General features: G+C 36.1%; 2 protein-coding genes across 5 annotated transcripts; one reads left to right on the forward strand and one right to left on the reverse strand.

The window, feature by feature from the left end:
• Positions 1 to 193: 193 nt before the first annotated feature.
• On the reverse strand, positions 194 to 8,882 carry LOC129888723 (protein transport protein SEC16B homolog). Its single transcript, XM_055963705.1, has 13 exons — positions 6,681 to 8,882; positions 6,266 to 6,583; positions 4,911 to 5,039; positions 4,710 to 4,832; positions 4,447 to 4,614; positions 3,318 to 3,443; positions 3,076 to 3,210; positions 2,819 to 2,946; positions 2,636 to 2,744; positions 2,253 to 2,561; positions 2,007 to 2,156; positions 1,620 to 1,918; positions 194 to 1,029 (listed from the first exon to the last, which is right to left on the reverse strand). Exons 1-13 carry the CDS (start codon positions 8,529 to 8,531, stop codon positions 507 to 509), a joined length of 4,368 nt encoding a protein of 1,455 aa, XP_055819680.1. The 5' UTR covers positions 8,532 to 8,882; the 3' UTR covers positions 194 to 506.
• Positions 8,883 to 13,456: 4,574 nt separating this feature from the next.
• On the forward strand, positions 13,457 to 26,979 carry LOC129888725 (DNA mismatch repair protein MSH4). Of its 4 annotated transcripts, none has more exons than XM_055963707.1 (24): positions 13,457 to 13,542; positions 15,872 to 16,075; positions 16,172 to 16,207; positions 16,312 to 16,424; positions 17,336 to 17,381; positions 18,150 to 18,196; positions 18,395 to 18,502; positions 19,029 to 19,104; positions 20,015 to 20,087; positions 20,178 to 20,323; positions 20,401 to 20,486; positions 21,013 to 21,152; positions 21,339 to 21,478; positions 21,557 to 21,607; positions 21,919 to 22,033; positions 23,174 to 23,317; positions 23,401 to 23,468; positions 23,600 to 23,658; positions 24,104 to 24,260; positions 24,512 to 24,564; positions 24,656 to 24,754; positions 25,778 to 25,892; positions 25,971 to 26,093; positions 26,617 to 26,979. In XM_055963707.1, the coding sequence occupies exons 1-24, from the start codon at positions 13,477 to 13,479 to the stop codon at positions 26,788 to 26,790; spliced, it is 2,439 nt and encodes an 812-aa protein (XP_055819682.1). In that variant the 5' UTR covers positions 13,457 to 13,476; the 3' UTR covers positions 26,791 to 26,979. The 4 variants fall into 4 exon arrangements, 3 of the variants coding, with proteins under 3 accessions (XP_055819682.1, XP_055819683.1, XP_055819684.1); XM_055963708.1 differs by having other exon boundaries at positions 21,970 to 22,033; XM_055963709.1 differs by lacking the exon at positions 13,457 to 13,542 and adding an exon at positions 14,433 to 14,820.
• The last annotated feature ends 774 nt before the right edge of the window (positions 26,980 to 27,753 follow it).

Below are 27,753 nucleotides of genomic sequence, written 5' to 3' on the forward strand. Positions count from 1 at the left end.
TTTACACTCCGGTTAAGAATAAATAAATAAAGTGTACTGTATTTTATCATAATATACCAATGAGAGAAACAAAGGTAACATATTATTTTCTAAAAACTTGGTTCAGTCTCTTCCATAGAGTATAATTTCAATTCAAAATTTTATCAAATGAGAATTCCTTTGCTCAATAAATGAATATTTCAACTGTACAATGTTTCTCTAGACCACTTTCCTTGTGTTTATAATAGTAACAAGTTTCTGAAACAGCAGGTGTTAAGAGGGATAAAAGAAATAAAAACCTATATCCCTACAGCTAAATAAGCATTTGCTTTCAACATACACAACTGATCTTACAAAAAGTAGCTAAATAAAAAAGAAGAGAAAACGGGGGTATGTTGTGGTGTGAGAAGACAGGAAAGGGTTTTCCATCTTCATTGACCACATTTCACAGCTTAACACCAAAGTGAAGAGATTCCGAGCAGAATACCACGACGATGAGCAAAACTTGGTATTTACATCTTGTTGCGTCACAGGTCTACTTCATGAAGATCATCACTGAAACTGCCGCCATTCGTTGAGGAATGCATCGAATTAGCATCACTAGGCATGAATGACGACGGAGGCATACTCAATCTAGAGCCTGGTGATTTTATTTCAGATTTATTTGGGGAATAAGCATCAGGAAAGCTTCCACTCCATGATGCAGTTCGCCGGGAGTTAGCTAATAGAGAGCCAGCTGATGGAGAGAAAGTGCCAGCTCCATTATTGGAGAGGTTGTCCATGCTTGCAAATCTTTGCATAGGCGGAGCGCTTGATGTTGGTGCAGGAAAATGAAACGATCCATTAACAGCAGCGACTGAATCATTCTCACTATTACTTGAAGTTTCTTGCTCATTGGAAGTACTGTTACCTGTCTCTTCAACAGGGGACATCAGGGTGGGAACAAAAAACTTGGCATTGCCAGCAGTAGCAGGCTTTATGGAAGGAACAGAAGGCGACTGGAATAGATTTGTTGGGTTACCACCACCTTTGTTGAATGTGTCAACGTACCTGCAAAAAGAACATAGAGAAGCCAGTCAGATTTCTCTATTTTGAGTTATAGAAGAGGGAGCATCACACACACTAATAATCTTTCAGTGACCTATTTTTTATACCCAAACAAATTTTCTCGATAAAAGCCCTTGGACATGGTCATATGATGTAGTACAAAAGTATGTGAGAACCTTAAAAGCAATGCTTCCGCATCACTTTCAGTCAGAACGATTAATTCTTATGTTTGATAATGGAGCCACCATGACTAATAGAGAAACGAAACAAATGCTTGATAGTTCTTCTTTTAGGCTCAGTGTCATATCAGGTGGATGTGTATACACTAAAAATTGTTAGTTTTGACGCATAGAAGCTTATCAAGTATTTACTCTCACCAACTTAAAATCCTCTTTCAGAATCATACCATCTAAGTAAACAAGGGCTGTTTCGCTTAAGCCACCCAAAAGGTTCAATCAGATAGGGGTGATTGCTTATAGCATAGTTGTCCAAAGATGTCACTAACCATACTAGGTCTCTACTGGTCCACTTTTTATAGGTATACTGGTCAAATCATATCATCTGGAAATAATTATCACGCCAAAATCACTTGCCTTGACCGGACACCCATACGACCCCGAGCTGAGAATTGGTTGGAGGTAGGCGGAAGAGGTGGGATACCCACATCATTATCAGCAGAAATTGGACTCTTCATTTCCGGAAACCCATTGCTGCTAGAACTTTCACTTTTTAATACACTCTTCACATTATAATCTGCTGCTCCATTCTGGAAAGCGGCAGCGGTTGGTGGGGGTGCAAGGGGCGGTTCCGCAGCAGGAAGTTCTGCTCCTTCCTCTACCCATCTTTTAAGTTTTTCATCATAGTAAAATTTATTCGAATCACCCAATTTTGCCTACAAGGAAACAAGTGTCAACATCAAATTTTGTTAAGACTGCAATCTAGGAAATGACAAAGATGATAAAAAACTAAAAATAATCTACCTGACGGCCTTGACGGGGTTTGAGGACTAATCCAACAGTTTTCTGGAGAAGCTGGGAGCCAAAGCTAAAGCGACGAAAGCGTGATGTCCCTCCAGCTCCTGATGCATTGCTTCCCGTGTTACTTGAGCTTGCTTCCTTTGATGAGTCAACCTGATCCAACACAAATTCATAACAAACTCCTCTTTTCAAACCAGACCAGCCAGATCCAGTCCAATGTAATATTCACAAAGAAACAGGATAAGACACCTGTCTTGGAGTTCTTCCAATGTCAGGCTCGGAAACACTTCTATTGTGCACTGTCATTCTACCGCTATCAGCTGCCCATTCACTTATTGGCTCCATAGACGCTGAGGGGATCAGTGATGACATTGCCATAGTTGATTGACTACTAGAGACTCTAGGTGCCGCAAACTGCTGATGATATTCATTCCCTAGGGAATTGCCACTTGTTGGCATCGGTGGTAAGCCCCCAACAACACGATGAGCCGTGCTATCAAAAAGGTTAAGCAATTTACCAACCAATTTTGCAGGAGCCAAATTTGTGGAGAACCCTCCCTGTATGCGGAAAGTTCCACCATAAGTATCTCTGAGACAATCATCCAAACATAGATGAGAGGATAAAGAGGTACCTGTTGGTGAGTTTTAATCCTTTCCTCGAGAGATGACACTAACTGTCTCAATGTTTCAGTCTCAGGGGTTCGGCCAGTTTTAAGTGATTTCGACAATGCTTGACAGTACCTATGATTAAAAATGCTAAGGAACTAGCTGAAAGGATCTCAAGTAACTTGCTGAATAAAAAATTGCATACTTACTTTAATGCTTCTGATATCCTCCCAACTTCAGCTAGCATGTGTGCATACACAAGTTTATACGGTTGAAAAGGAGGGAGAATAAATTGAGAATTCCCCAACACCTTTGAGTATTCATAAATCTCAGTCCTCTGTCGATACAAGCATTTGATCAGTCAAGCGATAAACCCATGTTAACCAGTAGGACATACAGTTGGCACAAGATGTTTCACATTACTTCATATGACTAAAAATGTACAAAAACTAGAGGTCAGCAGCACCTGAATAGCCTCTGGACTAGCATAAGTTCGGGGGAATTTCAAGTGATCTGCACCCACAAGACACAATCTTGCGGTATCTGAATATTGTTCGAAGTTTGCTTCAGCCACTAGATAGCAAATGTGTGCAGCAACAATCTAGATCATTTTTTTAAAGAAAATGTAGGTAAAAAGCAGACAACAAAGTCAAAAGGCAATCCACTGAATGAGAGTAATTTAAACGAAAAACAAGGCATCACACATACATCACTCCTCTCTTTCCACAAACAATCCCCAAGATGAATAAGCACCAGTTCGTCATCCTTCGTTCTGTTTGCAGTAATCACAGCCAAATTCTCTTCCCAGTCATCCAGCATGATATTAGCGCCAAACTAGGATAAAGAGAAATCAAAATAAGGTAATAATCCAAAGAAAGTATTATCCTTAAATCTTCAACAAGCAATAAAGTAGGGAGGAAAATAGCTTAAAGTCAACATCTAGACATAATTCCCTCCAAAGAAACGGGAAAACAAGAGAAAGTGATCCACTTACGATCTATGGTGCTACGTAATAAAACAACCAAACTCAATATGTCAAAACACAAGGATGGACTTCAAAATAACATTCATAGACAATTATAAACGGCTAGCTATTGACTCCTGTGTGGGTATATTAAGGTTCTGCACATCTAACAGAACCATGCCCGCACCTAACTCATCATCAAAGCTCTGCACCTCTGAGGCTCTGACAGAACAATGCCCACGCCTAACTTTTTTAAAATAACGGTGGTGTCCACTTTATAGACACTTCGACTATCTCACCGGGTACATACTACCTTCCTACCAACATAGGTACTGAGTAATTCGGTCCGCATAGGCTTAGGAGGATGGAAAGAACTTGCATAGTCTTTTTTTCTCTTTTCTTGTCAGTGCTGAGATTTTAACCCCAATGCTCCACACCCAACTTATCTCCAACCAAACAGAAGTCCTTGTACTTCAAAAGAGCAGTCTTATTGAAATTCCAAGGATCAAAAAATACATAACTATGCTCCATTTCCTTTTTAATCACTATTAACCTTTCAGTACGCGCTAAAATGTCTTCTAAACTCTTTTTGTTGAAGCTTTAAAAGTTAAAGAATGATTATGATACTATGTTTTTGTTGAAGCTTTAAAAGTTAAAGAATGATTATGATACTATGTTTATAACTGCACAGCAGGTTATCAAAATGATATACTCTATGGAATGAGGATACAAGAGTTTGCCAATGGCAAGATCCCCTTTAAAGGCTCAATTCTGGGGGCTTAGGCAAATCATTACAAAATGAGTTCAAGGGGAAAAGGCCAGCAAATAAGCTAATGAATACTAACTGCTTGTAACAAGTTATGAACACAAAACCTGTGCAGGCTGTTGAACTGCATTTACAACAAGCATGCCACTTTGAGCTGTAGATTCTACAGAAAAGACATCCGCCGGTTGACCTGCAATTAGTAGGCAAAGTGTCCGCAAAGGTGAACCTGCTACTAACTGCCGAAGTGCCATTTGCTTCACCGTTTCTACATAGAACTACAATTACGGATGAAATCAAAATATGTTGATAGAGAAGGGGGGGGGGAGGGGAGGAGACTGGGGGCTAAAGGCCAACTAAGAACCAGACAAACCTGATCACCAAGTTGTGCAGCGAGAACAAGAGCTGGTCCCCACAACTGCCCCTCTTGAGCACATTGTAATGCTTCTTTCTTTCTTCCAGATACTAGAAGACTTTGAACCTCAGAAGCCGTAGCCTAGAGAATATAACGAAAATGGTTGGCTGATCTAGCAAACAATTAAAATAGTAACTAAGAGCAGAATAAAAGAATTACCCGCATCTGTCCTTCAGAAGGCAATTGCTGCAAGCACTGGGTAACAGTGCCATATTGATCGAGTTGCATCCCGTTCCTCTTCACAGATGCAAACAATTTGGCTACCGCTGTTTCTGGATTATCACTTTCCTGTTAAGAGTAGCAGAACCAAGTTAGTAATAGCTACTAAGTTTGTTGATTTTGGTGAAAATAAAATCAGACAAGCTATTATTCACACTATCAGGCTAGATGGTTGTCCAAGATGAAAAATCTAAAATGCATTCAAAAAAGGAAGACATATCTTCAAATACTTTTGACAAGGTAAAAAGGGACCACGAAAAAGCAAGCTTAGCAAACTTCGCGAAGTTTAGCCAAATATATTGTGAAGAGCACAAGTACATAAATTCATCAAAATTATAACAGCTAGAACTTCAATACTCTTTCCTAGTTAGTATAAGGTATTACAATACCACAAACTATGGTGTTAATTCTAGTAAAGTATTTCTTCAAATGACAATGCACTTGAGGCTTCATCTACTTCTGTAGTGAAAATCATCAAAGAGAACACAACAACAACATACCGTGTCTGGGGGAAAAGAAACACATGCCCCCCAATTCCTCCAGAGTCCAGCCACTCTTTGAGATAGACAGTGATGTAGAGAATGGAGAGGAACTAAACAAGACTTTTCAGTGCCCAATACCTGACCTACTTCACAACTCTGCTCACATGGTGATGCAAGCGCCTAATTATGGTTTCTTCTCTCTTGGTTATTACATGTGGGGCAGTGCTATTACTACCACTACTAATTATTTGTTTAACTACAGTCAACATCCATTACTCGATTTCCTTCTTGTTTTCTACGTAATGCTTTCATCATTTAGGGAAGAGAAGCCAGTTGAATTTCTTAAACTTGGGGGAGATGCACCCATCCTGTAGGTGATCAAGTGAAACAACAAAAATATAGAGAAAAATTTATCTAGAAAGCCAAAGGATATGTTAGACCCAAAACATGTAAGACGCATGAGAAACCATAAAAGTCAGAATGTGCTGATACCATAAGTTTCCGAATCCAATGAACTTCAACCAGTAAAAGCATTTATTAAGTCTTTCAGTTGATAAAGGTGGCATTTAATTCTTAACCCAACTAAAGTAAATCCAGGTTAGATGGAGATATCAAAGGGCATTAAGAGCGAGAGGAGTTAATTGTTAATATGCCTAAATAGTCAACACAAACAGAAAACAATAAGCAATGGAATAAATCTTTACTTAGTTGGACCAGAGTTCGATGCCAACCAACAGTTTGTTTTGAAAGGTTAAAACAAATAATCAATAACTAAATACAGGCATGTTATTCCTACAAATTTTCAAATTTTACCTTCAACACAGCCTCGGTACCAAAAGGAGAACGAAGTTTCCCATAATATTGACATGCTATTTTTAGCAATGACAGAAGCAACCTCAAAACTTCGCCTTTCCTGTAATCCATGTCAGGAGATTCAGAGTTTGCAATCCTCTCATCAATAGATCTATTCAACTCCTTGATACTGGGACTTCCACCAACTAGTGGACCAGGGAATGATTGTTGGCACAGAACTCGGGTATAGTCGCATGCCCCCATCACAATTGAACTGTCAACTCTCTCAGAGACAACATCCATCAAATTGAGCAAAGATATTGGCCCTCCTCCAGAATTCTTTACGCACCATGCACAAATACTTTCAATCATTAGTAAGAGCACTGCAACCCAAAACATTGGGGAAAGACAAAAAACTAAAAAAATTGACACAGACCTGACTTCCGAAGGATGAGTTTCCAGAGGAACTACAATCTTTCATAACAATCAGTTTTCCACCAAAACCAAAAGTGACCAAAGCATGTGGTGGACGGCCAGCAGATGATCTTCCTGCAGTGGGAGTATGACCAAACTGCTGGCTGCTTTGAAATGCTTGTTGGGAATAATTGGCCGTGGTTTGAGTCCCGTAATAATCACTTGAGGCATGCTTCTGCTGATGTTGCTGGAGTGTTGGCTGACTAAATTGATGACTGAAACCCCCACCAGGGAGAAAGCGTTGGTCACTTTGATTTTGAACTGCTTTTGCATTGTATGGAACTGTTCCATCATAATGATTAGAGATTTGCCTATTGACATGGCTGCTTGCAGAAAAATCATGGTTGTAGTGGTTCTCTAATTGCTGGTTCCCACTATATTCTGACATAGGGTTACTCTTTGCAGCATTTTCATTTTGTGACATATTTGAGCTATGCTGATTGGAATTATCAAAAGTGCCAGACCAGTTGTAATCTCCGCCGCTGCTAAACCCTTGGAATCTACTATTGTCATTGTGCCCGTATGCACCGTAATTCCTTTGATCATTGTTGTGAGAGAAAGTATGCACTGAAGCCAAACCATTCTGATCCAGCTGGCTCTCGCCTTGAACAGTTGATTGAGCAGACGGTGTGTAGCTCTCCAGAGAGCGCCATTCAAGTGCAACTGTATCATAATACCAACCAGGGTACTGAGGATCAAAAACCATATGTGACGGATACCCTTTGTTAAGTTGTGAGGCCTGATTCCAGTCATTCGTGACACCACCTGCATCACTAGCCAGTGACACCTGATTCCAGTCAGTCACAGCCCTCGTATTGTCACTCGCCTGATTCCAGTTTACCACATTCTCAGTAGAACCTTTTACCTGCAAACCCTGATTCCAATTAGTGACACTCTCAGTTGTACCACTCTCAGCTGCATTACCAGAAACAGACTGAGCAGTTGTCTGTAGGTATGAAACCTCTGACGTTCCATCAGAAACCAAATTAGAATCAGTACTTCCTTGTAAATTAGTTCCTGATTCATAATAATCAACCTGATACCACTGCGCGGTACTTGCGTCATACTTCCATCCTGGATAAAGATTTTCCCAATACTGACTACTATTTAGATCCTGTACATCTGCAACCTGTTCTGTGGTAGCATCATGGGCGTAACTATCTTGACTCTGTGTTAAGGAACTAGTATTCTCCAAATGCGCTGCTTCATGAACCTGTTTAGCTGGCGAAACAGTAGATCCCTTATTCATATTCTCACCAACATTTCCTGTTGCATCACCGTTATTATCTCCCAATTCACTGAAAAAGTCCATGTAGGATCCAAACCCAGAAGCATCATTTGTAACTGTATCAGCATGGAAAGCACTCCATCCAACTTCCTTCACACCAGAATTGCTCGATTCACTGGCGTGATTCTCCATCTTACCATCAGTTACCTCAGTCTCTAAATTACCATTGCCGGACTCGACTAAACCATCTGAACCCCCAGAAGTTAATGACACTAAAGAACCACTACTCTTCTCTCCATTCCCCTCAACTACCAAACCCGGTTTAGCATTGCTATCAACACCTTTCTCCCCTTCCTTCCCAGTATCGACTCCACTATTAACATCATCACTAATACTGAGATCAGCAAAGGCTTTAACCTCATCAGATTCGTTTCCATCAACATACACCGAGCTCGCACCCGCACCCAGACCCGTTGACGATGTAGTTACCTTAAAACCAACATCATCATCATCATCATTGACCAATTTATCAAAAAAATCCTCATCCGTCTGATCCTCCACTAAAAATGGAGGATTCGAAGCCATCTAACTAATCCTAACCCTAATCCTAACAAAATTTCGCTCAATCAAACTCCAAAACCGAGCTAACAAGTACCAGATCGGACCTCAAAACTTCAATTCATTGCAGAAAAACAACAACTTCTGTAATGAATCGAAGCACAAATCTGGTAAGATCTAAGTTTTTCGCTGGATCTCAACAACACCAAAATCAACCCCAAAAAAACCGCCGAAAATTGGGAAATTGTTTGATTAAATTCAACGCATCAGAATTGTAAAATCAAACCGAAAATTAATGCATGAAGTAATTAACTTACAGATCGAAGAAGCAAATTTCTCTGACGATATATAAATTTATTATATACATATTATACACGTGTGTGTATATGTTGTTTTCTATATAGAAGCAGAGAGAACGCCAAAATATTTATATTTTTTGCTCTAAATTCGAAACTCAACTAAATTCAAAATATTTATATTTTTTGCTCTAAATTCGAAACTCAACTAAATTCAAAATATTTATATTGTAACTCAGAGATGGCTTATAAGCTGTTTTCAGCTCTTTTTTTTTGAGTGATTGACTGATCAATTTAAAGTCATTTTGTGCTTAAAATAAGTCTTATTAAATAATTGAGTTTATTTGAATGAACTTATTTTAAGCAGTTTTCAATTTATAAGCCGCTTAAAAATAAGTCAACCCAAATAAACTATTAATTAAATTTGATTTTATCGAGGAAAGTCTCGCGTTTAAAAGCAAGTGAAGATAATTATTTTAATTTTAAAAAATATTGAAGTTAAAAAAAATATAACAATTAAAAAAAAAAAAAAAATCCCCTGCCCCCAATCTACTGTACACTTCTTCTTCTTACTCATAATTTCCGCTCAACCCCCATCACCAACACACACACTTCTTCTATCTTTTCTCAGACTCTTACATACATTTTTTCCTCTCTATCTTTCCATATTCTTTCTATCATTTAAGAGTTCTAGTATGATTGGAAAAAGGGATATTTATTTAGATTTTGGGTAAAAAAAATAGGGCAAAAAAGAGAGATTCTTCATTGTGAAAAATAGTGCCGAATTTTAAATGTGTTTTTAAAATACATATGTTTGATGCTTTCAAAATGCAATTTTAGATATAGCATTTATGGTGAATTTTTCTATAGTGACCATCTTCTTCATTTCTTTCTCTTACCCTCCATTTTAGTCACTTTATCAATATCATTAAACAATATGTTATAAATTAACTAACTTGACAATTTTATAAAGAAAGAAGAACAAGAGAATAATATAGAAAGTATTAATAGAGAGAGTAGTAATATAGAGAGAGTAATAGTAATTCTCTTCTTTTATATGTTTTGTGTGTTTTTACATTGAAGTTTAAGGCTATATTTATAGCCATATTTACAAGTGGAGGAAAATATTAGTGGGCATTTTACCCACTTAAAAAGTAAATGGATTATCCACCATTTTAAGTGGACAACCATTTTACTTGGTTGATAATACAATAAAATTTATAATAAAATATCATAACAAAGCTTTACTTGTCTCTAATTCTTCTTTAACACAAAAAAATTACAAGAAAAGAAAAAAAACAAAGAAGATAAGATAAGATTTAAATAGCAAATTAGATGAAAGATCTGGGAAGAGAATAAAAATTGGAAAGAAATCGAGAAAAAAAAGGGATTTGGAGATGAGTTTGAATTTTTTAAAAAAAAATATATTATTTGTAATAAAAAAACATGTGGCAATTTATATCTGATGTGGATAGTGATGTGTTATCCACATCAGCGCAATGAGAGACACACATGATTAGAGGGGTTTAAAATAATATGTTTTAATAACTTTAAGTGTTCACTTCGCAGAGTCATGAGTAGAAGGGTCTAGGTGACAAACGGAGCCAAGTACAGGGATCTTCGAATTCATTCCGCCTTTTACTTTGTGTAGCAATCTCTCATTTTTGCATTTTGGTCAACTCTCAAAAAATAAAATAAAAATTATATGTATTATTTATAATTATATTTTATTTCTTTTAATTTTCTATTCAAAGTTTGATTTTCACTGATATTTCAATTGAAACTAAAAATACAAAACAATTAACGTCAATGCTTTAAATTTAAGATAAAATTTACTTGTATCGAATATTTAAATCTCGTTCAAATTAATTTTATTAATTTGTTTTATACATCTAATATAAATAAATATTTATCATAAACTTTATTATTCTTTTAGCTTGTGTCAATAGGTTCTTGTTAATCAAAATTTTGCATTCAATGAACAACAATAACAATAACCCAGTAAAATCTCATAACGTGGGGTTTGAGGAGGGTAAAGTGTACACAGACCTGACTCCTACCAAGATAGGACGGCTGTTTTCGAAAGACCCTTGGCTCAGTAAAATCATAAAAAGAAGTCAGATAAGGATAAGAAGTTCAAAGCGATATGACAAAGCAGATAACGAAAGCAACTCAGATAAAATAGAGCAATCAAAATACAGAAAGTAATAGATAATAACATAATCAGACCACAAGGAATTATAGTGCGCTAATACGCTCACTAAAAAGGAAGAATAACGAGACTATGAACTAGCCTTCTACCCTAATGTGGGTCCTCCACACCCTCCTATCTAAGGTCATGTCCTCGGTAAGTTGTAACTGCGCCATGTCCTGTCTAATCACCTCTCCCAATATTTCTTCGGCCTACCCCTACCTCTTTTGAAACCAACCATGGCTAACCTCTCACACCTCCGCACTGGAACATCTGTGTCTCTCCTCTTCACGTGCTCAAACCATCTCAATCGCATTTCCCGCATCTTGTCTTCCACCGAGGCCACTCCTACCTTGTCCCGAATAGCTTCATTTCTAATCTTGTCGCTCTTGGTATGACCACACATCCATCTCAACATTCTCATTTCAGCAACTTTCATCTTTTGAACGTGAGATACCTTAACTGGCCAACACTCCGCCCCATATAACATAGCCGGTCTAACCACCACTTTGTAAAACTTGCTTTGCATTCAATGAACCACATCATATAATTGAACCAAGGAAATCAATAGCTAATTATATGCAAATTGTCACATTTTTTTTCTAGTTTATAAATTTTGATTTTACTTAAATAAAAGTCTATTTTGATTTTACTTAAATAAAAGTCTTATGTCATTTGCGGTCCCTTAATGTTGTTTAAGAAATTCACTTAGACACTTTAACCCAACTTTATATCTATTGAACACCTTTACTGATTAAAATTTATACCTATTTGACATTTCTGACAACCATCTAAGAATATGAAGCGTGTGCAACACACTCGCTTATGATGTGGCATGCCGACGAATTAAAAGAGGACACCTAATATTTGATCTAAAATAATAATTTAAAAATAAATTAAAATGTTAAAAAAATTAAAAAAATTTTAAGCACAAAAAAAATAATCTATTTTCTAAAATCAACCGCATCACCCTAACGCCTACCCCCTCAACCCTCTTCTTCTTCCTTGGCCAGCAATGTCCGCCATCCTTCAAATTTCAGCATCTTTTTTTTCTTTTTTCTTTTTTCTTTTTATTTATCTGATCATGTTTGAAATAAAATATTATTTATTTTATTATTTTAATTATTTTGTGGCATAATTTTATGTGTTTTTTAAATGAAAAGGAGAGGGAGAAAGAGGAATGGTGGTGTCACCATTATTTTAGGCTAGCAAGGTAGTGATACTGGCGATATTGAATTTAAAATGAAAAAAAAAGAAGAGAAAATAGTGGTGATAGTATTCATATCTAAAATAGATGAAAAAAATGGTTATTGAAATGGTGGAGGTATTGAAGACGGCCGCAACAGTGGTGTATATTGGTGGAGGAAGTGGCGGCACATACAAGATGGAGAAAAAGATTTTTTTAAAATAATAAAAAAACTAAAAAATGCCTCTTTCACGCACTTAATTAAAGGTGTATTACACACAATATATTATATTAACGAAAATATCTAATTAAAATTAGTTTTAAACGATAAAAATATTTAATAAATCTAAGATTTGATTGAGATGTTTAAGTGAATTTTTCGAACAACTTCAAAAGACAGCAGATGACTTAATTCTAAACAAAACCTTTTTTTCTTACATTAATAAACAGCCAGCAATAAATGTCAATGAAATGGGGCAAGTATTTGACTTCTTGCCAACTTGCCATGCAATGCAACCACCTGTCTCTTCTGTTTGTGCCCCATTTAATTTATGGTCCCTAACTATTATTCTTCCGTATCTATTTAAATGATACATTTCAAAATTTGAAACTCAAATAAATTTATTTTTTACCACAATTTATTTATATGCTTTCTAGTTATTTTTAATTATCAATTACTATAAATTATAACAATTCGTACTTAAATTTGAAAAATTTGTATGCAAAAACAGCGATCAATCAAAAAAATTGACTCTAAAAAATAGATCGTATCACATAAATTGAAAAAAAAATAATAATATAAAAGCTTTATTAATTGGTCGCATGAGCCAAAGTGTTCGAGGATAAGTAATGATACTGTAAAAGACGTAACAAGTTATGATGCTTAATTTTTATAGAACTTATGTTGATAGAAATAAAAGTTTAGTTCATAACAACACATGTTATGCAAAAATATAATTTCGTTCCTACCAAACTTACGTTAATGCAAATAAACTTTTAATTTCAAAATTTACAAGTTATGCCATAAAAATCACAACTTAATTCCTACAAAATTATTTGTAAATCAAAACATTTTTTCCCTCTAAATTATGCCTAACAAAAATTAGGCCATAAATAAAATGCTTTATTCCACATTTTTTTAATTAAATAAGCAACATGATTAAAAATTAAAGACAATATATTTGAAATAAAAAATTAAAGATGACGTGCGATCCGGTTAAAAACTTGCTATATATACCTTGGCGCGAATGTGAAAAGTCACATTTTTCACTACTGCTCTGAGTGCTTAATTAGAGTTCAATGGAAGAAGACGCCGGGGAAAGATCAAGCTTCGTCGTCGGCTTCATCGAGAACCGAGCCAAGGAGGTTGTCGTCCTCTCTCTCTCTTGCATTTGTGTATTTTCAACTGCATTTGAACTTCATTTGCGTAAACAGATGCAATTTCCCCATGTTTAACGAGCGAATTTGAACTTATTTTTGAATGAATCGGTGCAATTTTGCAATGTATGATGAGCGGATTTGATTTTTTTTTTGTGAATGAATAGGTGCTATTTCATGATGTATTATGAGCATTTTTGAACCTTTTCTTTTGAATGAAGGTGCAGTTTTGTAAGTAACAAGCAAATTTGAACACAGGTGCGATTTCGCGATGCTTAACGAGCGATTTTGAACTTATTTTTTGAATGAATCGGTGCAATTTGCGATGTATGATGAGCGGATTTGAACTTTTTTTGTTGTTGAATGAATAGGTGAAATTTATATTTGAACGTGTTCTTTTGAATAACAGCTTCAATTTGCGATACTTTTTTTCTGAATGAATAGGTGCAATTTTACAACTTAATGAGCAAATTTGAACGTGTTCTTTTGAATAACAGGTGTACTTTCGCGATGTGATGCCCAAAGTTGAAATTATTTTAGAATTGTATGTGCATTTTTGGCGATGTTTAACGAGCAATTTTGAACTTCTGTTGAATAGATAGATGCTATTCTGTGATGTAGAACAGGCAGATTTGAACCTTTGTCAAAAAAATAGGTGCAATTTTGTGACCTCAAGAGTGTTCATATCATGTATATAAACACATGTGTTACATCTTAATAGTTTGTGAAACTTGAGAAATGGATAAATATGGTGCAGACGTCCGACGACAGCTTTGAGTTTCTCATAATTCGAAGAAGGGATCGCATTATGCTTGATTTTAAGCATACTTTCAGAGAATATGTGGATGTTCTATACTTGAAATATATTGTTATGTTGAAGTAATCAGATGTAGGAGCAGGTCATCAATACTTATAAGTTTCATGCTAGACTGATAGTTTGGAGTTTATCAAATTCGAATAAGAGACGGTATTATGCTTAATCTGGCAATGTGGATATACAATGTGATATCCACTGATGTATGGAGGTAATCAAGATGTATGACTGCTAAACTGTACAGATACTTTGACTACTGTTGGAGAAGTGAGAGCTACTGAACTGGTGAAAAAGAAGGTTCTGAAATTGCAAGAATATTTGCAAACTTTTAAGTCAGTCATGTTTGATGCGAAGGACCATTCTAATCCCCATCAAGTCCTTTTTCCTAGCACGAAGTTGCACTGCTTGGACGCTCTTATTATTTAATCAAAAACCAGATCCTCCCTATCTATGTAGGTGTCTCCAATAAATAATAAGATATACTCTATAAGTTGCACTTCATAAGATAGTTTTTGACTGTGTTTAAGATGTTAAATTTGACTAGTATAATAGAAAAAAGAATTAAATTAATAGCCGAGATGTTAGTTTGATAGGTAAAATAGCCAGTGAACTACCACATCAAAGTTTAAGTTTGAAAATGAACTATATTTGAATTCTTGAATGTTCGATAAACAATATTATCAGTGGAATGATGTTAAACATTTTCTTGGAGGTCCTGAAATGGGAAGTGTGTCATATAAATTGGGGTGAAAGGAGTAACTTTGTCCAATTAATGAATGAATGCATTACCATAATTTGTTCCTCAGTGAGTACTCATAGCATGGAGGAAACAAAGAAAATTTTATAATTATTTCTCTCTTCTACATTTAGCTGCTGCATTCACATTCGCTCATCTTAAATGCATGCATCAACATTGTATTTTCCTTCGCCTTGAATACATTTGTTAATCTTGTGGTGGTGTTCTACTAATTTCTTTAAGCACCTTCTAGCTTTAATTGAAAATATGGACCTTTAATTGTAGTTCCTCAGAACTTCACGGCTTAAAGTGATCTAGAATGGAACCAACTAAAAGAAGTCTATGGTGCTCCCCTAGGTGGAAGTTGCACTGTACATTTTTTCTTGTTGACTTAAATGGACTTAACACTTTCTTTTCCTTTATCAAAGGAAACCCAATTAGTACCCTGGCGAATTGCATTTAAAGAAAGAATCTATGCCTAAGATTACCAGTATGCAAGTCTCTTTGAGATGTTAATTCAGTTGATGTAGAGGTTATTGAGTTACAAATTGAATTTCCAAATTATTCATAAGTTCTTGTGAAGTTTGTCTCCTTAACTTTCAAAAAGACACTGTTGTCTTTCTGCCAATTCTTTGGAGTGAATATTACTTGTAAAAGAGAATAAAAAGGTAACAACTTATTAAGAAGTAATTCAGAGTTGAAAAGAATAGAAAACCATGCTTTGCCGAAATTTTACATCTTAACTGGTAATAGCAATTTATCGCCAGGTTGGAGTAGCTGCATTTGATTTGAGATCAGCATCACTGCATCTTTCTCAGTATATAGAGACTAGCAGCTCCTATCAAAATACAAAGACTTTACTACAGTTCTATGAACCTATGGTGATCATTGTTTCCCCAAATAAACTGGCGGAGGATGGAATGGTTGGGGTCTCACAACTAGCCGATAGAGTTTGTCCCTCCACAAAAAAGGTAAGCTTCCACTACACATATTGGTGGCTCTGTTTTGATAAAATGTACGATTATGTTTTAAAAGTTTTAGACTTATGTTTATGATGACGTAGACAGGTTATAATGGCTCGTGGTTGCTTTGATGATACCAGGGTATTGGCTTTACTGCTTCCCCATTAAATTGTGATGGCTTTAAACTGTATGCCTTATTGAGTTTTAAACACTGACAGTGCTTCAAACTTTAATACGTTCTGAAGGGAGCTGTACTGGTTAAAGGTTTAGCTGCTAAGGAACTGTCTGCTCTTGGTCTAGACTCATACTACAAGCAATACTATTTGTGCTTGGCTGCAGCAGCTGCAACTATCAAGTGGTATGATGCTATGGTGGTTTCCAATTTATTGGACGTGGTATTGAAATACTTCATCTGTGCTTCTTGCATGTAGAATGATAACTTCCAATTTTTTATCATATCTTGAGAGTTGTAATGCAGTTTGTAGAACAGTTTGCAACAACACTAATAGCCATTTCTGATAGGTACAAACACTGAATAGGCTTCACTCTAAGAGACTCACCAATGCCTTTTCTGATACCTAAGTTTGCAATTTGAGTCACTAAGTTCATGAATAGACAGTTAGTATAGATCTCGGTTAGGTATTACTTGGGCTTAAGTTTTCCGAGTCTAAAAGAGCAAGTCCAAGTCAACCATTATTCCCTTGAATCACTGTGCAGGGAGCTAACATATTCTCCACAAATGAGTAACATTGTGGTGTTCCACAATCGACATAAGACTTTGAGATCTCATCCTTAGCTCTTTAAACATCTGAGTTTCGTCATGTTAGTAAGTTACTTTATTGAACGCTGACTACCTTGAGTAATCTGAGCACTGACTACCTTGAGTTATCTGAAGACTTCCATTCATTAGCTTTTATGCAAACTGACACAATTTGATGCTTGGTGAGAGTTGTAACAAAGAGGTCATGTCGTAGCATGAAGTCTCTTTTGCTACACTGAGATTTTATTGCACATTACTTGCATCAGATATCTGGATTCTCTTCGATTTGTATCAGCCACAATCGTAGACCCTTATAACACTTGCAATGTCAATTTGTGCTATTCTTAAAGGAAATATATTGTCGATCTATAAGCTATATTACCAATATGTGAACAAAAAAAGATTAATTTTCAGCATATTAAGATGCTAATGATTTAGAGGAAAACTGCCTCTTGTTTCACTTGATTTTTTCTTGATATTAATACAAATGCCACGTACATAATGTGCAGGATCGAAGCAGAGAAAGGTGTTATTATTACAAATCACTCTTTGATGGTATGTACGACTTCTCATGCATGAGAGAATCAAATAGGAGTAGAAAACAAACAGCGAGTACTTCAATTTATTGAAATTATATACCGCAAGAATGGTTTTACCATACAAAATGGCTAAATCTTTGCATAGTACAGCTATTGATTTCAATTATTTTGGCTATCAAATTGCACCACAGTAAAGTATAATAATTTGAAAGAAGTATGAACTAGTTCCTGTTCACATATCACATGATTTGGTTGTAATTGTTGTAGTTGCGGCACAGCCAATAAGTAATACAAACAAAGAAGAATGTCTCAGATCATGTTTTCTCATATTATTGGCAAGATTTGTCCTAGTAGGTCTGGGAGTTCATATGTGTGTTACTTGATACTTTCTATGTCCAGCTTTAGTGTACAGAACTAGAACATGACACAGATGATTTCTTTCTCTATTCATTTCTATTTTTGGCTGATGGGGCCATGGGAGGTTGGTGAGTTAGCTAAACATATATCGTTTCTTAGAAAAAAACTGAATTGACATTAATTTTAGCTCTTTGAAGGTTAATATAATGAGTATTGTTCACTAGCGTCCTTTCTAGTGCCATGAGCGACATTTCTTTGAAGTTCCTTTGGTAAGAGAGATTTCTCGTTATGTGATCAAGAAACAGAAATGTTAAAATATACATATAAAATGTGCCACTATGGTGGATATAGCACATCTAAGAATTTCATGGATCTTGAGTAATTAAAAGTAGTATTTGGGATTCAAAGTCGTCTTCTCTTTCCACAGGTTACTTTTAATGGATCTTTTGACCACATGAACATTGATTCCACCAGGTAGCCTCCTTTGTACCAAACTAGTGACAGTTGCATATCAACTTGCATCTATCACTTACTAGTCGTAGTGGCTACTGAGTTCCATTTCAGCTAACAACATCAACAAAATACTTTCAAAATATTCTAAAGGAATGTGTTTAGAATTTGCTGTACGATTTTGTAGATGCTGTAAATTTTATACTTCGTCTTTGATGGCAGTGTTCAGAACTTGGAGATAATTGAGCCTATGCATTCTTCTCTTCTGGGGTCAAACAACAAAAAGAGAAGTTTGTTCCACATGCTTAAAACAACTCGAACTATTGGAGGGTATGGAAATAATTGCACTGATTAGCTGGTATTATATCTTTCATTTCATGGTTGTAAATGTCTTTGGCACTTCTACTCAGTGTGCCTCTTGTTTCACATAATGAGCTTGTCTGGTAGACATTATTTTTTAACTTTTACCTAGACTGTTTTTTTGGATATGCAGCACTGTGAATGATGCGGGGTTTAGCTTGGTTTCATTAAAACAAAGGCCCTAAATTACTAGAAATGATATAGTGATTCATAAGTGATACTTCATAAATGTGTTATAGACTGTCACCAATGTTAACCTCCTATATGGAGCACCGGATTGAATATAAAGAGACAGTCAGATATTTGCTTAGTGATTCCTCTTGCCACTTTTTGATTAAAAGTATGATACATGTACATACAAATCCCCCATACTTGAGCCAACTTCATGGTTCTTATGACAGTTCTGCTCAGGATGGGAAATTCCGTAATCTGTCTTTTCAGTATTCTGTGCACCTGCAGCATTATGCTGAATTTGCTTGATTATACTCCACTGCAGGACTAGACTTTTGAGGGCAAATCTTTTACAGCCTCTGAAAGACATAGAGACAATTAACACTCGACTCGATTGCCTGGTAAGTTTTCAATGTATTGCATGAGACATAAGAATATATAAAATGCTCTGTTGTTATGGAATCAGAATTTTGATATCATCCTTCCTGAAAAATTTCATGTTTTACATGGTACTTTTAACTAGTAATTTTCTGCTTTAAGAATTTATCTATTGTGGTTATATCTCCTCCAGGATGATGACATACTTAAATGGAATAGTGATGATTCATATAGCCGACCCCAATTTGTTTGGAATTGAGGCATAGTTATTGTTGGTTATATCTCCTCCAGAAGAATTATTTTATTGAGAGGAAGCCTTCTCTGACAAAAGGCTTTATTTAATAATATGTTAGTGTTGCTTTGGGTGATTGAAACAGGAAGGAGGAGATTGAGTTTTCTTTGACTACTAGCTGAAATAAAGGTTCCCAAGCAAAATAGAAGTTTTTAACACTGAGGGTGTGCTGTTTGACTACAGCTTCCAGATTATGCAATTACATTGGTCATTACTTGATTGGGTTTTAGTTGCAATAAAATTTAAACAAGCCTGCAGATGTTTTTTGAGAGTTATGATCTTGTAGTTTTATGCCTGCTTTTCAGGATATAATTTGACCTAGCCAAAACCTTTTAAGTATATACTATCTTCAAGCAAGTGCTAACACTGCTTCTTTACTGATTTTTGACAATTATCATGCTTTACAGCTTTTGAAAGCATTATTACTTTTCCTTCGAGGCCCTGATATCATTTCTTTGCACACACACACACTCCCCCAACCAAAGTGCATATCAAGTTGGAGAAAAGATAGGGTTTTCATCTTCACAGTATTAACATTCAGCTCACTACTTTATCCGTCTTTTTTTCCCAGTGTATCCTTTATTGAAATTTCAAACTTTAAACGAGTTACAATTTCGACACTTTTCTCAATTTATCTCCAGGATGAGTTGATGAGCAATGAGCAGCTATTCTTTGGCTTGTCTCAGGCCCTTCGTAAGTTTCCGAAAGAAACAGGTAACCATGTAGGGAAGGAGGTAGGTTCTCACTCGTATACTACATACTTTCTTCCCATTTTAGAAAGTTGATGTATGCTTCTCCATCTAGACAGGGTCCTTTGTCACTTCTGCTTCAAGCCAAAGAGAGTTACTAATGACGTCTTGGCTTCGGATAATGGAAGGAGGAGCCAGATTATGATATCCAGCATAATTCTTCTCAAAACAGCTCTCGATGCTTTACCCTTACTCTCCAAGGTGCGACACCATTGTTGGGTTCAGGGCTTTACATTTTTCTGGATCTTATCTGGTACAATAACTAGCTCATGATTCAGGTTCTTAAAGAAGCCAAGAGTTGTCTGCTTGGAAATGTGTACAAGACCGTATGTGAGAATGAAAAATATACTTCAATAAGGAAAAGGTAATGTTCAAATTTGCCTAGATATACGATGCTTTCCTCCAATCCCCTCCTTGTTGGAGAGCCCTCTTCAGAATTCAGACAGTTCCTTTTCTTCATTGTTAATGTATGTTGAATCTTCTCCACCTCAATCCTCTCTAGGAGGACCTTCTTTTTTGGTTTTTGTTCGGCCGAAAGAGAGAATTCCTGTTCCTCAATTTTGTCTAACGTCCATGAGCTAATTATTCCTGTGGCTACTCAATCTTCTTAGCTGCTGCACAGTTCTAGGATGATGATTTAGGATATGATGGATACTGTTTTTGTTAGTTTGAAAAATAGTTACTCTTAATTAACGAAGTAAGAGTAAAATAAAGTTCATCCCGAAAGGATTAAGATGCTATGATGTGGCAAATTACTACTGAGTGGTGATTTCTTTGTATTATAGATTTATTTCCAATTATTATATGATCATTCCAGATAATAAACCTATTTTTATGTTCATTCAGCAGTTCATATAGTTATTTTATCCATGCGACATTTGCTTTCTCAGAATTGGAGAGGTGATTGATGATGATGTCCTTCATACACGAGTTCCTTTTGTTGCACGGACACAGCAGTGTTTTGCTGTTAAGGCCGGAGCAGATGGGCTTCTTGATATGGCTCGACGATCATTCTGTGACACCAGTGAAGGTTTTCTACTATATCACATGATTTAATTTTTTTTTTTTTTTTTTGGAATTGAGTGGAAATTTCAGGGCTTTGTGATTTTGGGTATGCAACAAATACGAGTGAAGGAAGCGGATTGGAAGTTTTCTGTTACATGTTTTAATTTCTTTTAAGTGCATTGTCTTAGTTTCTAACACACTGATTTCATAGCTATACACAGTCTCGCAAATAAGTATCGTCAAGATTTCAAACTGCCGAACTTGAAGATCCCATTCAATAACAGGCAAGGGTTTTACTTTAGCATTTCACAGAAGGACATACAGGGAAAACTGCCCGGCAAGTTCATCCAGGTTGTTATGCTATGTTATAAGTTTAAACTGTCCTTAAGCATCCTGCTTCATTTCCTCTAACAAGTTTCACATAACCAGGTCGTGAAACATGGAAACAATATCCATTGCTCGAGTCTTGAACTTGCTTCAGTGAGTATTACTGGACATCCACTAGAGGCTCCATGTGGTTGGACGCAAAACATATTCCATAAGATATTCCTATTGATAACTTTAATGAGGAAATCCAGTTACTGGATTGGTGTAAAATGCTTTCAGTTTGCAAAAATAGCAAGGGGTAGGTCAGGACACACTGTTTAATAATAGTTGTATAGATTGGTGAATGTAGTGTTAAGGTTTAAGCAAGGACAGTGGCAACTGTAGTGGAGAATGATTTACACTCATGAAATACTTCTGAAAAGTTCTAGACAATCAAAATAACTATTGTAAGTGCAAATATTCAGGTGGCTATCTTATCTTTGCTCATAGATGCGGTGGTTTTTCTTCATTCACAGTTGAATGTGAGGAACAAGTCTGCAGCTAAAGAATGCTGGTTGAGGACTGCACTTTGTCTGGAAGGTAAATTGACGGGTGAAATGCACACCTTTTTCTACTACTGCTGTTGGATCTCTTGTCTACTTAATCAAATGCTTGTCTGTGCAGAATGACAAAATTAGCCGTGACTTCATAACTAAGACATTTGCTTCATTAAAGCTTTGATTATTTTTTCGGGTGCTTCCATGGGGAAAGAAGAAATGTTTTAAAATATATTATAGTTTTTCATCTTATTTCAGCAAACCTTTTTTGATGTTTGAACTTTGAACTAAGGCAACTCTAGGGACTATTTTATCCTTAAGTTTTGTGGTTTTAGTCATGTTAGAGGGAAAAGTTGATTGAGGACAATTTAGTGGATCAGGACCATAAACATAAAATAAGAGTGGAGAATCTGGGGCTGATTCTTAGTTGTTTTTTTGCTGAAAAGATGCAGAGAATAGTAGGGTATATTTAGAAATGATCTTTTGGAATCTTCTTCATCTTGCATTCTGCATCAAATCCCTATAAGATATATCCGTGGATGGTCTATCAGAGTTGACTGCGATGAGAGAATATTTCAAGATCACTGTATGGATGTAGCTTATGGGTGGGGCAAGGGAGTGCTTTGCGATTCACTCTGCAATCCACTGGCTTTTCAAAGAGAGCTTTTGTATATGTCAACAGAGCTCAAAATCTTTGATAAAAGCTTCCAGTAATATATATGTTTTGATAAGTAAAAGCTTCCAATAATATTTTAGATCTTATTGCCTGTCCTGGTCTCTAGCATCTTAATGATTCTAAGCGTAGCTCCATACAGGGCTTATTCCCTTTATAATATGGGTAGCTGGCTGCTTAGCAAGAGTAACATTACTTAACTACTAGTAACAACATGCTGATTAGAAGGATAGGGATTTGTCTGAATGAGATTGGATGGCAGCTCTTGCTAATGTTCTCTTCCAATCTATACTTGGTAGATAACTCACCATCTCATGCTTATTGCTTCTGTATTAGTATGGGTTTTCGTACGTCTCTGACAATTCTGCTCAACACATGAAAGATGCATCTGTTAACCTGTATTGGCATATAATATATTCAGCAAGTGGCATACTCTTCATTCTGTTTACCCTATTGTTATTTGAGAACTATCCATACTTAGAATTTTTGCCCCTTCATGCTAACATGCAGCATTAATGGATGCAATACGCGAGGATGTCTCTGTGCTTACTGTTCTTTCCGAAGTTTTGTGCCTTTTAGACATGATGGTAAATTCATTTGCTCACACTATATCAACGAAACCAGTTGATAGATATACTAGAGCTCGTTTTACATGTGAGTATTTAGTCATAACTCTCAATACTTGCTTGATGCCAAGATTATGAATAAATTGAGTGGTTAATTTTTCTCCCCTCTAGGTGATGGCCCATTGGCAATTGATTCTGGACGGCACCCCATTCTGGAAAGCATACACAATGATTTCATTGTATGTTGTTTTCTTCTAATGATCTCAGTAGAAGTTTGAAATTTGTCTCCACATAGCAAGTTAATGGTCTTTCTCTAGTTTGATACTGGAAATTTCTGAATTTGGACATGGCATTGAATTCTCTTTTGCAGCCAAATGGCATCTTTCTTTCTGAAGCATCAAATGTGGCTATTGTAATGGGCCCAAACATGTAAGGAACCTTATTCCTTTAATAGAATTAAACTGTCTTTGTAGGTTTGGTCTTGTGAATATTACGGCATCCAGTATGGGTGACACCATGTCCCCTTTCACATCATGTCAAACTCTTCAAAACTTTGGACATTTAGTGAAGGGAACAAATGAGAACATTCTTCTCCTGATAAAGATTTTATCCTTGGACATATATTTAACGGGAAACTACAGCATATGTTTCTTTCCTATCTTTCAATGAAGCGCACTGAGCAAAGAAAAATAATGGATGATGAGGACTTCAACACCTCTAAAGTTACCTCTCTCATCCCTCCCATGCATCTTAGACAAGCTCTTTCTGCCTCACCCGGGTTGTTGTGTTATTGAACTTTGAAACAGTTTTCACACTAACGCGTTTGGCATTGCCATTTTTCTACCTGATAACTCCTGTATGTTGTTTATTGTAGGAGCGGAAAAAGTACTTATCTTCAGCAAGTTTGTTTAATAGTCATCCTTGCTCAAATTGGTTGCTATATTCCTGCTCGATTTGCCACTTTGAAGGTGGTCGATCGTATTTTTACAAGGATGGGAACAATGGACAGTCTCGAATCAAACTCTAGCACGGTATAATCATCTACTGGTGAATGGTACATTCTTTTATGGAAGTTCTATACTTTAGAAGAGCATTGATTTTGTTCCTGTATTTATGCAATAGTTAGTTTTACTTGTGAAAAAGCTTAACATTAGTTTTGCTAAATTTCTACTGAAGTTTGACGTCTTCAATTTGCAAATGTTCTCTTTATATTCGAATCATCCAGTCACAGGACGACCAATATAGAAATCACCAATATTTCATGTAACTGTGGTCTGTGCAGTTCATGACAGAGATGACAGAGATGGCTTTTATCATGCAAAACGTTTCCCATAGGTAGATTGTTTTACATAATGTTCCCACTGAATTGGCATGAGGATATGTCTGTCTAAAGTTTAAAATTTTGTACTTCATTTGCTGTACACAGAAGTCTGATTGTTATGGATGAATTGGGGAGGGCAACTTCATCCTCTGATGGTTTCGCAATCGCGTGGAGCTGTTGTGAGCATCTATTGGCACTTAAAGCGTAATCTCAGAACTGTGTTTTTCAATCTTAAATGCAGTATGGCTAAAGTAATTAGCCCAAGCATGTATTTCATATCAAAACCTAGAGATAGCTTATATTTTATATCATATGAACTGCAGCAAAGTTTGGAATTTAGGCTTTCATTTTCACTTCATAAGTTGGAGGAATTTCTTGGTACTTGCAAACCGTTAAAACTACTGCTTTTATCTCGATGCTATAAAAGATATGATTACCAATTCTGGGCTTCCAAGAGCAGGATTCACATAAGGAGTGAAAGATTTAGAAACCAATTAAGACTGTTGGTGAGCATCATATTTGGAAATTTTCTTTATTTGTTATTTGAATGTGGTGGTTAAATAATAAAGCTTGCCCTTGAAACAGGGAGTGGACTTTGGGTTGTTGTCGACATCTTTTTGTAAGAAGAAATGCCTTTAGCATTCATCTGCGGACACACATATGATTGTTTACTGAGCCTCTTATAGAGTCACTAATTTGAAGTTCATTATAGAGAAGCAAGATATTTCTTTAAAAGATTTCTTCATTTGTTTTGTTCAGAAGGCTAATAAAATTCTTCATCTTGTAACTTTCTAGATGTCATTATATCTTAGAATTAGACTTTAGATTTCATAGTTCTGCTTAGAAAATTGACAGAGAACTACTAGGAGGTGTTTGGGGCGCTAAATTTTGTGATTTATCCACTATTCCAGATTCTTTGACATGCGATCTGAGTAATAATGTAAAATTGTATGTCAATATAGATGCATTTCTGCTGCCCAGATATTTTTCTACCCAGTGAGCTAATTATACTGTACGTTGTCATTCTAATAGCTACACATTCTTTAGAATTCATAAAGAACTGTCTCTCTTGCTGTTGGATGTATTTTGTTTTGTCGCAGAATTTAATACATACAGCCAAGTTTCATAGTCCAACCCAATACCTCTAATTTCCTCTTTGGTTGTAGAAGACCTATTAGTGAACACTTAACTTTTTCCAAGCTATGATTCTATTTAATATGTTTTCAGGTACTCAATATTTGCTACACACATGGAAAGTCTATCAGCGCTATCCACCATGTATCCAAATGTGAAAATTCTTCATTTCGATGTTGATGTGAAGAATAACCGCATGGACTTCAAGGTATATGTCTGAGTCATTGAAGGGTTTTATTGACAATTTATTCCTGCATATTCATTTCCTCTTGTGTTTTCTACTTAGTTTCAACTTAAGGATGGGTCACGCCACGTGCCACATTACGGCCTCATGTTAGCGGGGGTAGCTGGATTACCAAGTTCAGTAGTTGAGACTGCCAAAAGAATCACATCTAGGATCACAGAGAAGGTAACTTGTTTCACTTCCACAATGAATGTCTTGTTTGAAAATTGCCATTGTGTTGAAAGATTTTGTAGTTCATTATTTCTCTCCGAGTCCTTTTCTCTTCCAAACAGAAAAGCAGAAAGCATATTAGTTTTCTTGATCTTAATAATTGTGGTATTTGGGTCAGTTTGCCTGCATCTCGATTAATTCTCGAGGTACCTATCTATCTCGTATCAACACAGGTACCAGATAACCCTATCACCTAGTGCATTTTCCTTCCCATTGAATTTGAACCTGAGACCTTCCGATTCTTAATTCACTTCATGAACCATTAGCCACACCCTTGGGTGCATCATAGTAACATCTAATCCTTGCACCATAGTCTTAGACTATGTAAGTATGTCCATCAACACATCACAATATTACTCTTTTATCCTAAGTTTGGGACCAACTACACATTGTGAAACTCGCATAGCTGGAGAAAGGTAGAATTGTACATCCATGTTATGTTTGATCGGATTGCCTTTCTTTTTTCGTGTTCGTATAGGAAATGAAGAGAATGGAGGTGAATTGCAGACAGTATGAGGACGTACAATTGACTTACCGTGTAGCTCAACGGCTGATGTGCTTGAAATATTCTGATCAGGATGAAGATTCTTTAAGGGAGGCTCTGCAGAACCTTAAGGAAAGCTATGTTGGTGGAAAGGCTTTAGATAAGTAGAACGATTTATTCCTCATATATATTTCATCTAACATCAACACTGTGATCTGAATTTTTGAATCCATCTGGAAATCTTGGACTAAGAAAATGGTACTTTGAGATAACTACTAAAAAGCAAGTGGAATTCTAAATGTCTGATTGTGTAAGGGTTCTTGATCTCTCATGGAGGGCCTATTTTGAATAAAATTACATGTTTTGTTCTTCAAATGGGTTTCTGATCTTAAATTTTTGACCTTTAGCAATTGAACTTATGTCTGCTGGGCAATAAGTTCTTTAGAAACTGTAGTCATGTCTAGGCGTTATTTGTGGGTTATTATGATATGAAAAATATAATCTTATGTCCCCAATAGAGTTGTTTGTTACGAGGGATAAAAATTAAAAACCAACACAAACTAGGGACAAAAGTGCAAGTGACCCCCTATTTTGGCAATATTAATTTGGGAATATAAAATCATTGGGAGTAAAGATTGGGCTATAATCCAGATGGACTTTGTAAGTGGGTTCGGTAAATCGTAAATAGAAACAATTGGCTACACCAAAAGTTCACCAATTTTTTTTACCTGGAGTTGAAAGATATTAGTACTACTCATAGTATACATTAGGGACAAATTTTGAGTAAAGAACCATTTTGGGATTTATTTTTTTCTTCTCAAACAAGCAAATTTAAAATATGAAATAACACATTGCTTTGGTGTAGGAAGGCGAAAGTTGTCCCAATAGTGTATATTAGGGCGATAAGGGACATGTATGATGAAGCCAAGACTCGGGTTAGAACGGTTGGAGGGAGAGGGGATCGGATCCCTTCCCTGTAGAGATGGGTCTACATCAAGGATCGGTTCTAAGCCCGTTTTTATTTGCCGTGGTTATGGATGAGCTGACGCGGCATATTCAGGATGAGGTTCCATGGTGTATGCTATTTGCAGATGACATAGTACTGATTGATGAGGCTTGAGATAGACTTAA

Source organism: Solanum dulcamara, chromosome 5, assembly GCF_947179165.1.
Source record: "Solanum dulcamara chromosome 5, daSolDulc1.2, whole genome shotgun sequence".
NCBI classification, from domain to species: domain Eukaryota; kingdom Viridiplantae; phylum Streptophyta; class Magnoliopsida; order Solanales; family Solanaceae; genus Solanum; species Solanum dulcamara.

Coding starts and splice junctions, on each gene's coding strand:
- LOC129888723 (XM_055963705.1), bottom strand. CDS start 8,531: ATGGCTTCGAATCCTCCATTTTTAGTGGAGGATCAGACGGATGAGGAT. Junction 3,211..3,317: donor TGTGGAAAGAGAGGAGTGAT/GTATGTGTGATG, acceptor AAAATGATCTAG/ATTGTTGCTGCACACATTTG. Junction 2,157..2,252: donor TTGGAAGAACTCCAAGACAG/GTGTCTTATCCT, acceptor GTGTTGGATCAG/GTTGACTCATCAAAGGAAGC.
- LOC129888725 (XM_055963707.1), top strand. CDS start 13,477: ATGGAAGAAGACGCCGGGGAAAGATCAAGCTTCGTCGTCGGCTTCATC. Junction 20,487..21,012: donor TATACTTCAATAAGGAAAAG/GTAATGTTCAAA, acceptor TTGCTTTCTCAG/AATTGGAGAGGTGATTGATG. Junction 23,318..23,400: donor TACTAGAGCTCGTTTTACAT/GTGAGTATTTAG, acceptor TCTCCCCTCTAG/GTGATGGCCCATTGGCAATT.